We start from the raw sequence: 12146 nt of genomic DNA on the forward strand, positions 1-12146 counted from the left end.
CATACTTTTCAGATGAAAAAGAGATCACTGACCTGCAAGTGGTGAGCTCTTGGAGCACCAGGGCCGGACCCAGGTCCCCCAGCAGTGCAGCTGGCCTGGCTCTTTCAGCCCCTGTAGCTGAATTTAATAACCTCTCTCTTGGGCAGAGATCAGCGGGGCTCTGAGAAAGCTGCTTCAGAGAAAACAACACCAAGCTATTTAAAAGCTGCCATGTAATGCCTGGAGTCCCTGGGTGGCACAGACGGTTAAACACTGAGCTGCTAATCGAAATATTAAAAGTTTGAGTCTACCCAGAGGTACCTCAGAAGAAAGGCCTGGTGATCTGCTTCTGAAAAAAAAGGCCATTGAAAACACTATGGAGCACAGTTCCGCTCTGACACACGTGGGGTCATCATGAGTTGGCAGCTGGCTTTAACTGGTGGTTATTTCTCAGCTTCTGAGCATTTTTGCTTTTTAATATCCCGGCCAAAGGTATGGGACTGGAGGTGGAGGAGAAGGATATTCTGAAACATACCGAGCCCCAGTTTCTCATGCAGTCTTCCTCAGACTGGCCAAGGGGTTTGGCAGAACATTCTGTAAAAAGTGGAACTGGCTTTACTTTTCTTGACTGTTCCAAAGGCTACAAGTACCCCAAAGCTGCAAATATGCATCCTGCACACTCAGTGGTGTGTTTCCCCACCCTTCTCCAAGAGAGCCAAGGTGCGGCGTCCCCTGAGAAGTTCTGCCAGCTGCGAGGGCGTCTGGGTTTTCCAGCACAGTTGAGTGATTCACAGTGAAGTGGGCCGGGTGAGGCCCTGGAGCAGAGTGTAGGAGCCCCACTGCGGCCAGACACTGTTTTCTCCCCCATGCAGAGCTCTGCGGGGGGTGCCGTCTTTGCTGTGTGGCCGCCAGCTGGAAGCGCAGCCGAGAGATGTGGACTGTTTATCTGTGGGTTTGGTGTGTTTGTTTTCTGTTTGCCTAAGATGGGGTTGAGGAGGTGGTGGGGCTAGAATGGAGACGGAGAAGTCAGCAGGGGGAGAACTGACTTCCCTTAATTGCTAAGAACGTTGAGGTCGTTTCTCAAAATGACCCCTAACTCTTAAATTCTACTTGGAGCCTCTTTATTGAGTGCCTAATCGTGTTCCTAAGGGGGAATTGGTGATTCAGGGGTAGAACCTATGTAAGAAAAGGAAGGCATCGATGGTTCAGTGGTAAAATTCTCACCTTCCATGTGGCGGGTTCGATTCCCAGCCAGTGCACCTCATGCACAGCCACCACCCATCTGTCAGTGGAGGCTTGCTTGTTGCTATGACGCTGAACAAGTTTCAGTGGAGCTTCCAGACTAAGACAGACTAGGAAGAGAGGCCTGGTGATCTGCTTCTAAAAATCAACAGTGGAAACTCTGTGGATCACAATGGTAGGATCAGCAGTGGATCCTGGGGATGGCGCAGTACCGGGCAGCATTTCCTTCAGTTGTGCATGGGGTTGTCCTGAGTTGGGGACCAACTGGAGGGCAACCAACAACAACAGCACAGTACCTAGCAGGCATGGCACGGGCTTCGTGAGAGAGCGGGTCATTGCCCTCCAGCTGCTTATATAATCTGCTGAGCAGGGAGGGGACGGTTGTGAAAGCAACTACACAGAAGAATTTAATTAGGCACCATGAGCAGAGCTGGAAATGCTCTGGATGTCCAGAGTGGAGGGAAGGGCCATGTGGGGGGTTATTGGCTAGGAAAGGCTTCGTAGAAAAACTGGCAAGTGAGATGTCATTTTAAAGATTGAGAAGAAGTAGCACATTCCAAGGTGGAAGAGAAAGCAGAGAAGTGGCCAGTGCTTCTGTGAGCCTGCCTGCATGCATTCAATATGTCTTAGTCGTCTAGTTCTGCTATAACAGAAATACCACAAGTGGATGGCTTTAATAAAGAGAAATTTATTTCTTCACAGTAAAGTAGGCTGAAAGTCCAAATTCAGGGTATCAGCTCCAGGAGAAGGCTTTCTCTCTCTGTCGGCCTTCTCATCAATGTTCCCCCAGACTAGGAGCTTCTCCACACAGCCACCCCGGCTCCAAAGGACACGCTTTGCTCCCAGCACTGCTTTCTTGGTGGTATGAGGTCCCCAACTCTCTGCTTGCTTCCCTTTCATCTCTTGTAAGATAAAAGGTGGTGCAGGCCACACCCTAGTAAGGGTGTTACAATCCCACCCTAATCCTCTTTAACATAAAATTACAATCATATTATGGAGGACAACCACACAATACTGTGAATCATGGCCCAGCCAAACTGATACACATGTTTTTGGGGGAACATAATTCAATCCATGATACAACACAAGTCTTCCTCTCCGGGGTGGGCAACAGCCTGGTGTGCCAGTCATTCCAGCCGGGATGTGGTTAGGCCCCTTTTCTCCTACTGCCTTTCCCTCCCCTGGCTCGTCACACGGTACTCCGAGGACAGAGGGGCCCAGAAAAGGTGGAAAATCATCGCAGTGGCTTTGTGCTTAGTTTGGCATATACTACGTGGGGATGGGCACCAGGGTCGGGTTTTTGTTTTTGTTTTTTAAACTTTACAAGTATTTACATATGTCTTTATTTTAAACAGCTCTGTTGAGATATAATTCCCACACCACACAGTTTACTCATTTAAAGTGTACAATTCAGTGGTTGTTATTAGATTCACCGAGTTGTACAGCCATCACCAGATTGTAATTTTAGGGCATTTTTCTCACCCCAGAAAGAAACCCATCAGCAGTCACTCCCCAGTGCTCCCCACCCCCCCAGCCTGAGGCGACCACTAGTCCACTTTCTGTCTTTAACAGATGCACCTGTTCTGGCCGTTGCATATAAATGGAATAATATGATATGTTGTCCTTTGTGACAGCATCTTCAATTTAGCGTGCCGATTTTAGGGTTCATCCATGTTGTAGCATGTATCAGCACTTCGTTCCTTTTTATTACTGAATGATACTCAATAAAATTGAAATTAAAAAATAAAATTGAAAATATTCGATAAAATAAATTTCAATAAAATGCATAATATCACAGTTTAAATATTTATCATCTGTTGGTGGACATGTGGCTTGTTTCCACTTTTTAGCTGTTGCGGACAGTGCTGCTGTGAACATTCATGTACAGATTTTGTGTGGAGATATGTTTTCATTTCTCTTGGTTACATACCTAGGAGTGGAATTATTGGGTCATATGACAGACAGCTCTGTTTAACATTTTGAGGAACTGCCAAACCATTTTCCATTGACACCAGCATGCATGAGGGTTCTGATTTCTCCACACTTTCACCCACACTTTACTTTTTGTCTGTGTGATTGTAGCCATCCTAGTGGGTGTGAGGTGGTATCTCTTTGTGGTTTTGATTTTCATTTCCCTAACGACTAATGACATTCTGCATCTTTACATGTGCTTTTTGGCCATATGCATATCCTCTGGAGAAGCTCTCTTCAGATCCTTTGCCATTTTTTTTTTTTTTTTAGTTGTTTGCCTTTTTGTTATTGAATTTTAAGGGTTCTTTATATATTACTCTGCTTTTTGTGTCATATCTAACCCAGGGTCATGAAACCCTGATGTTTTCTTCTAAGAGTTTTATGGTTTTAGCTTTTACATTTAGGTCTTTGATCCATTTCGAGTTAATTTTTATGCCTGGTATGAGGAAGGGGCCCCACTTCATTCTTTTACATGTAGATATCCAGTTGGCCCAGCACCAGTTTTTGGTAAGATTTTTCTTTCCCCATTAAATTGTCTTGCCCCTTTTTTTGAAAACTTATTGACCATAAATGTAAGGGTTTGTTTCTGGATTCTCACTCCTGTTGCACTGATCTACATGTCTGGTATCATTATCTTTGAAGCTCCTCAGGTGACTCCATGTGTGGTTGAGGTTTAGAACCATCCTGCTGGGGTCGGGAGTTGGGGTGGTCTCTTTGGGAGGCAGCACAACCCAGGGTTGCTGAATACTTCATTACAGGAGCTCAGATGATCGGTTCTTCACTGACTAGTAAGATTTGCCAGGTGCTTTTTAAAGATAGATTTCTGGCTCCTGTGCACTGGAGGGCCCTGTTGGGGTGGGGCGGGGTGTCTGTGTGTGGCTTCTCTACACGGACACTTCTCCCTGCTGGTTGCCAAGTTGATTAGATCCTTCAGGAACCTGTGTGTTTAATGAGCTCTCAGGTAGTTGTAGGATCAGGCTGGCTTACACAATACCAAATCTGCAGACCAGACCATTAGTAGAGGCCTGTATACCTGCACTGAGATCCTCCCACAGAATTGCATTCCCAAGTTTCTCTTGGGGCGATACCATCACTCTGTGTTAAGGGCGTTTGCCAGAAACTGCCCTATGGAACCCCTTGCCAAGTTTTCTATGAGCTCTCCACTGGGCACCATACTTAACGTTGCCTCAGACCAAACCCACACAGATACTGTTATACCCGCATTTCTTGCCCATCCACCTTCTTTCTTTATTTAAAATTTCCATAGCACTTATCAAGAATGTTTACTATTTATCTTGTCTGTCTGTCCACCCTAGATTGGAAACTCCATGAGGGGAGGAGGGGTTTTCATTTCTGTGTTTTTAGTTGACTGCAACACCCCCAGCTCCGAGAACAGTGTCTGAAACGTAGAAGGCACTCAGTCAACATTTGTTGAGTGAATGGAAGGATATTGTTGAGATTGGGGAACGAAGGAAGAGACTTCTTTATTTCAGTGTTAGCAGCAGTCATTCTGCTTTTTTTTTTAACCTCATGGCTCTGTGAATCCTGGAAGTACACGTTTTTCTCTTTGCATGGGTCACTCAAAGATTCCCACCATGTTTACATCCAGTCTCTAACAGGTATGTAGGACTGAATGACCTATGTGTCATGTACTAACCTCTAACCTTATTGTTTTTTTTTTTTAATTTATCTTGCTGTATTGTGTCGATTTCTGCAAGCTGCCTAAATCCTCTTTGGAAACTGGCTGGGTGTTAATTAATACTATCTGAGTCACTCCTGTTGGTCTGGGAGACTGAACGCTTGGGTTTTAGGTGGGAGTAGGAGTGAGAGGGGAATTTTGTAAAAACATGAATTCCTTTTTCATTTCCTTTTTTCTTTTTTAGGATAGAATTTTTGCGACATTTGAAGAGCTTTTTCCAGATTATGTTTAAAATTGAAACCAAGCCGTGTGGTGAAGAGCTCAAGGGCGGAGATAAAGTGCTGATGACCTGTGTTGGCATTGGTTTCTCCAACCTTAGCAAGACCCTCAAGTGATACTGTCACAAGATAAGGCCGCCGCGCCTGCACACAAAACTGAAGCTGCTGAGACACCAGAGGGAACAAGTCCAAGTTCATTCATCGGGGACAGGACAGCCTCTTATAGTAGAGACTTCCTTAATCTTCCGTTGAGAAAGCCAGAACACATAAATACAAGGCATCTCTATAGCATGTGATTGCCCGCCATTTCTCCAGTAGCATTGACATTCCTCAGGAAGCCTGTCACGGTAAGAGTGTCCTTGGCTTATCTGATGGGAGAGTGTGTCTCAGGACGGTTACACCTGCTGGACCAACATCACAACTGCATTGCAGTAATGCTTCCTCAGCCCCACATCCCTGCACTTCTGTTTGTGGCCTTTTTCCAGGCCTGTGGAGTCTCTTACTGTTCTTTCTGCAAGGACCTCTCTGAACCTTGGTTTCTGTTGTAGGGATTAAATGAAATATGTGGAAGCTCTTTGTCAGTAGTGCCGTGTTATGCGAATGTCAGATTGGTATATCATACTGCTTTATCCCTTATCTTCTGAGTGGACTGCCATCTTGGGGACAGATGCTGCCTCCATGTGGTTCATTGTGTGTGGGAGGGAGTTTGGGGACAGCAAGTGTCCAACTAAAGTTATCACGTTTTCTACATGCCAGATGTGTTACAGATTTTCTTATTTTTGCAATTGCCCTGTGATACAGATTTTATTAATCTTCACAAGAAGAAGAATTTTAAAAGAATATTCCATTGAATGATTAAAGCGCTAAGTATAGTCATACCAGGGTCTGGGGTTTTAAACTACTTGTGAGCTAATAACTATCCAGTCTTTCGTGGATGCTGGCAGAAGACATGAGACTCCTGGTCAGAGACAGAGAACTTTATTACTCACAATATAGCAAATGGCCTGAGTTTCGTGTTGTGTCAGTTCTCCTCTCCCTCTGAAGTCTCACGGGGGCAGTGTGCAGGGGCCCCAGGTAATGCCACATATGAAGTGGGCTGGCATCACAGCCAAGAAACAAACAATCTTGGGGGCTGCTCCTCTTCTGTAGTAAGAGCAGTAAGTCTGCTCTGTTCTGCATGGAAACATTGTCTCATCCCTCCAGAGTGCTTGCTGCAAACACCATTCTGAGAAAGGGCCTGGCTAAAGAATGACAGAGCCTTGCATTCTTGGCCTACCCGACAAGAATGTACAGGGACACGCTGGGCCCGTGACAGATTGCCTCTACCAGCTGATAGCATCTACATTTACTGTGTGTTATGGGGTCGGAGTTGACAGAAGAGGGTGGATCTAATTTTTTTCTACTAGGATTTCAAATGGTGTCCTCCACCTGAGGTGGGCTCTTGAAGTAAGGAAAAGTCTTTGCCTCACCAGTCCCTCTTGGTACACTTTTCTTTTTTAGTGAAGGGGGACCAGAGAAATCTGCTCTGATGACTGGGGGTATGGGAGGATGTGGGGGTAAAGAGCTAATATTTAGAAAGGCCTGGCCATCCTGAACCATGGCCCTATGCTGAGAGCTTTACATACCACGTTAGTTTTCTATTGCTGTGTGCAAATGACCACAACCTTAGAGGCTTAAAACAACATCCATTTATTATCTCACAGTTCTGTAGATCAGAAGTCCAGACAGTCTTGTTGGGTTTGCTGATTAGGGTCTCATGAGGCTGCAGTCTCAGTATTAGCCAAGGCTGACCTCTTCTCTGGAGGGTCCAGGAAGGAATCTGTTTCCAACTCACTTAGGTTGTTGGCAGAACTCAGTTTCTAGAGGTACTCGGACCGAAGTCCCCATTTCCTTGCTGGCTATCAGCTAGGGGAGACAGCTTCTAGAGGCTGCATGTGTTCTTCGTCACACTGCTCCCTCCATCTACAAGCCAGCAGCTGTACATCGAGTCCTTCTCATGCTTCAGTTCTGACTTCAGCTACCAGCTGGAGAAAACTCTGCTTTTCAAGCACTCATAATTACATTAGTCCCACCGGGATAAACACATCCAGTTGCCATCGAGTTAACTCCAACTCATGGTGACTCCATGAATGTCAGAGTAGAACTGTGCTCCATCAGGTTTTCAGTGGCTGGTTTTTTTGGAAGCAAATTGCCAGGGCTTTCTTTGAAGGAGCCTCTGGGTGGACTTGAACATCCAACCTTGCATCTAACATGCAGCTGAGCATGTTAACTATTTGCACCACCCAGAGAATTTACCTATTTTAAGGTCAACTGATTAGTAACCTTAATTACATCTGCAAAATCCCTTCACTAGACTAGCATTTGATTGAATTACCAGGAGCTGGGAATCTTGGGCGACGACCTTAGAATTCTGCCTGCCACACGTACTGCAAACTTCTGCTGACATTGGAACCCAGATCTGCCCATCTCAGATCCAGAACTAAGGGGCCACATTGCATTTGGGTATGTCAAATTCTGTCCTACAGGGAGGGGCCTTCTGTCCCTTGGAACAGGCTCTGGGCATGGTGCTGTGGGTCGAGTTCAGGTGGCATATAGAGTCTAGGCAGTTTATTGCAAGCAGTCGAGGGGACATGTGCCCTGTCAGCTGAAAACATGGGACGTGTCTGGTGGCTTCCGGCCTTCCATCTGGCACATCTGCTTCTGGAGTTGGAACATCTGGCAGTAGGATGATGATGCCAAAAGGAACAGCCTGCTCCAGGCTTCTTGTATTCCCTGGAGAGGCACTGCCATTGTTTGGGCAGAAGCCATTCTGTGCTGGTTGCGGGTACATCTTCCTGACCCCTGCCGTCCCTGCCTTGTTCTTAGTTTAGCTCCTGGTTGGTACAGCCACCCCCTAAGACAGTCTGATGAGAGAGATTCCAGTGCTTTGGGGCCTGGTTTTTCTGCCTTGGCCTGTCTGCTCCCCTCTGCTGACAGACACAGTGCTTTGGTTCAGTAGGATTAGTGACTTTTTTTAGGCAGATAGACCTGTGACCTTGTTGAGGGTGATGGTGGAGTCATTGCCTTTACCTTCCTGTCATCTCCCAGGCCTGCTTCTGTCTTTCAATACCTTTCAGCTGCATTCTGTGCAAACACCAGCCAGCCTCCCTCCATTATGACTGTTTTACCATACTCGTCAAAAACGGTCGATAAGGGGTGGGAGGAAGCTAGGGCATTGCAGCATGACATGCTGATTGGAAAATAACAACAGGAACTCCCGCTGGAACCCCAACTGCCTCTTAGGGTAGCTGAACCTCGTGGTTGGTGAAGGACGTCTAATTATAGACCTAAGTGAAAAAATAAGAACACAAGCTGTGCTATAATGCCTGTCCCCTCACTGCCACTCCCTACAATGAAAGACCGTGAGAGGGCCATTTCCCACTGAGGCCCTTCAAGTTACGAGGCTCCTAGGTGAGGCCAGTTTTATGGTGACCAAGTAGGAGAGCTAATGCTAAAGAAGTAGGCAGGGTAGAGTCGAGGAGTACTGAAGAAATGGGTAAAATGGACAGCAGGTAGAAACATCAGGAAGAAGGGGATTTCCAAAGTTTTGGTGCCCAAGATGGGGGTAGGATTCACCTGGTGAGGTGGGGGGATCAGGGAGGGCTGTAGAAATGGAAAGTGGGCTTTGGTCAAGGATGTGGGGGTTGCATGCGAGGTTCCGTTGATCCTACCTGTTGTACTTCCTTGGAGACCTGTGGATGTCATAGTGGGCAATTTGAGCCAGTCAGATGGATGGGAAGGCAGTGCCACACGCCATATGCCCCACCTGGTATCTCCAGTGTTCCTCACCTGACTTCAGGGTGGGCGAGAGTAACTTGGGCTTAGTAGGAGTTTTCATGTTCACATGCCCCTGACTTGTGCTTTAGAAGTGACTAATAGTGGGAATATCTCCAGCAGAAGACCTCTTTAAAGTGTTTAAAAGCTAAGATGTCACCTTGAAGACTAAGGTGCTCCTGACCCAAGCCATCATGATAAATGGAAAAAATATTGAAGTTGTCAACGATTTCATTTTACTTGGATCCACAATCAATGCCCATGGAAGCAGCAGTCAAGAAATCAAAGAACGTATTGCGTTGGGCAAATCTGCTGCAAAAGCAAAAACATCGCTTGGAGGACTAAGGTGCACCTGACCCAAGCCATGGTGTTTTCAGTCGCCTCATATGCATGCAAAACCTGGACAATAAGGAAGATTGAAGAAGAATTAATGCCTTTGAATTGTGTTGGTGAAGAATATTGAATATACCATGGGTGTCAAAGAATGAACAAATCTGTCTGGGAAGAAGTGCAGCCAGAATGCTCCCTAGAAGGAAGCAAGGATGGTGAGACTTCATCTCACATACTTTGGACATGTTATCAGGAGGGATCAGTCCCTGGAGAAGGACATCATGCTTGGTAAAGTAGAGGGTTAGTGAAAAAGAGGAAGACCCTCAATGAGATGGACTGACACAGTGGCTGCAGTAATGGGCTCAAGCATAACAACGATTGCGAGGATGGCGCAGGACCAGGCAGTGTTTCTTTCTGTTGTACGTAGGGTCGCTATGAGTCGGAGCCAATTCGACAGCACCTAATAACAACAATAGTGGGAATATGGAGCCCTGGTGGCACAGAGATTAAGTGCTTGGCTGCTAACTGAAAGGTCAACGGTTTGAACCCACCAACCACTCCGTGGGAGAAAGATGTGGCAGTCAGCTTCTGTAAAGATTACAGCTTTGGAAACCCTATGGGGCAGTTCTGCTCTGTCCTATAGGGTCACTATGAGTCCAAATTGACTGGACAGCAATGGGTTAATAGTGGGAATGTCAACAACCCAGTCGGGGCCTTAATACTTCCATTGGCCAGACCTTAATACTTCCATTGGCCAGACCTAAGAAGCCATTGAAGGGGAACACTTTGTTAAAATGTTTAGCATTTTAGGCCTAGCTATATCACTGCTTTGAACACTTGTATACTCCTTTACTCAAGCAAAAATAAAAGCTTCATTTGGTCAGGGGCTGCCTGGGACTGGGGCTGCCCTAACTCCTTGTCCCATTTGGCCATATTGTCAGATGGTCTGACCCAACCACAAGCAGTGGCCTGGGGTCAGCACATTGTGATGGGCCAGGTCAGAGGTTTTGTACTTGGGCCCCTCCCTCTCTGCCTGTCCCTCCTGCCTGCATCTTCTGAAGCTGGTGGTTCTGGATGTAGGTCCTGCCCTGCTGAGACTTCTGTGGGGGCTGCTGGGCGGGTAATGGTGCTCTCAGGAGGCCAGTGTGACACAGCAGTGGGAAGGCTGGCTTCCTGGCCCAGCTTGGCTACTAGCCAGCTACATCACATTCATTATATCATCCTCCCACGCTGCCCCACACAGACACACTTTGATTTCCTCTCTGGAATGGGAGTGAAGGTGTGAGCTGGTGCAAAAAAGAAAACTTAGAACGATACTCATCATTGTCTCTCCTCCCCTGCCTCTGTTCTGATCTACACTTATTTGGGGTGGAGGATTGGTTTGCTGCCATGAGTGGTTCTTTGCATTTTTACGCAAATAACGCATGTGTCATACTTTTTTTTTTTTTTTGGCCAACCATGCCCTCCCCCAACAAGGTATTTTCATAAGTGTGCTATGCTAAATTTTTTACATGTTGCTACATGTTATTAAAAAATTAGCATAAGGTGCTTATGAAAATACCCTTGGGGAGCAGGGCACGGTTGGCAAAAAAACATATAACATGTAATTTGTGTAAAAATATGGAAATCATCCCAGATCTTTCTCATATTTGAGTTTCTCTGAGATCTCAGAACATTCTTTATTCCTTTGTTTCCTCCCCATTCCCAGCCCTCTAAAGAGCCTTGCATGCAAAAACATTCAGGTTAATTTATTAATAATTTCTTTCTGTTGTGATTGGGGAAATGATATATTCACACTGAGGAAGACGGGTGGATTTATAAAAATTCAAGGGCAACTTCAAGACAAGGTAATGAACTTCATCTCCCCTCCGTGAAACCTGTTCCCAGGGCCATGACGGAGCTGGAGCTGCTGCTGGGTTCGCGGGTGGCCATCTGGGCAGCTGGCCTCAGTGTTGGGAGCAGATGGTGCCCCCGATGAAGAGCTGCCTCTTCCTCTGCCTCTGGGAATTGTGGGCCATCCTGCGGTCTTCAAGGAAGAATGTTGGTGGGTACCACGTTTTTGAGATGCTGCCTGGCTTGCCACATGGAGGATCCACCTTCAGGTTGAGGCAGTGAACCTCGGACTGTTTTAGGTGCCACACGATCACTTGGCCCCTGACCCTCCCACAGGCTTCTCTTTCAGTTTCTTGCTCCTTTTGGACCTCTTACTCTCTTACCCATAGGCGGTTAAAGGCATCGTACCAACGACCCGTAAGACTTCAAGGACCTATGAAAACATTTACAGGACAACTGAGGGGTCAGGTGGGGGAAACTGGCTCCAAATTATGCAAAGAAAAGAGCAAAAATAATTAAATAGCCACAAATGAAACTTTTTGCAGCCTAATTGCTATAATACTGAGAACAATACAGGTGAGAGTTTCTTTCCTCAAGAGGATTTACACACACACACACACACACACACGCACGCACGCACGCACGCACACGCACACACACACACACACACAGATTGCCAAGGAATCCCAGCGAATACTGGTCACCAAGTAATTTCAAAGGGAAAATTTATAAAAAAAACCTTTCAGAAATTGAGATATGGGTACGTTTTGATACATCTGGTTGGATAGGCTGTTATAGGGGACTAGAAAGTAAAACTGTCCTAAGCCCTCCCCTCATCTTGCTGGTTCAGCTCCTCAATTTTAAGGCCTCAGCAGTGCCTTGGGGAGGCCCCGCCCCACACTACACCCCTTTACACCTCCCCTTTCTATCTGAGCACTTGCCACAATGGTTACTTGTTGCTTAATTCTCCTTCCTGTTAACCTGTGATGGGAGGAGCTGTGTCCTTCTTTTACGGTGTGGTGTAACCATTTTAAAGGTTTTTTGGAAAGCCTTTATTTTTA

The 12146-nt window shown here is 46.3% G+C and overlaps 1 protein-coding gene across 3 annotated transcripts in view; it reads left to right on the forward strand.

Annotated features, from left to right (window-relative positions):
* RCL1 (RNA terminal phosphate cyclase like 1) overlaps positions 1–5400 on the forward strand; it is a 49761-nt gene extending 44361 nt beyond the window's left edge. For 2 of the 3 annotated variants that reach the window (XM_004373477.2, XM_023728590.1), the window contains exon 9: positions 5076–5400. In XM_004373477.2, the coding sequence (XP_004373534.1) occupies positions 5076–5226 (151 nt within the window). In that variant the 3' untranslated portion in view covers positions 5227–5400. The remainder of the gene's footprint in view (positions 1–5075) is intronic. The other variant, XM_023728589.1, reaches the window with a different exon arrangement.
* The last annotated feature ends 6746 nt before the right edge of the window (positions 5401–12146 follow it).

This window comes from Trichechus manatus, unplaced genomic scaffold, assembly GCF_000243295.1.
Source record: "Trichechus manatus latirostris isolate Lorelei unplaced genomic scaffold, TriManLat1.0 scaffold00025, whole genome shotgun sequence".
NCBI classification, from domain to species: Eukaryota; Metazoa; Chordata; class Mammalia; order Sirenia; family Trichechidae; genus Trichechus; species Trichechus manatus.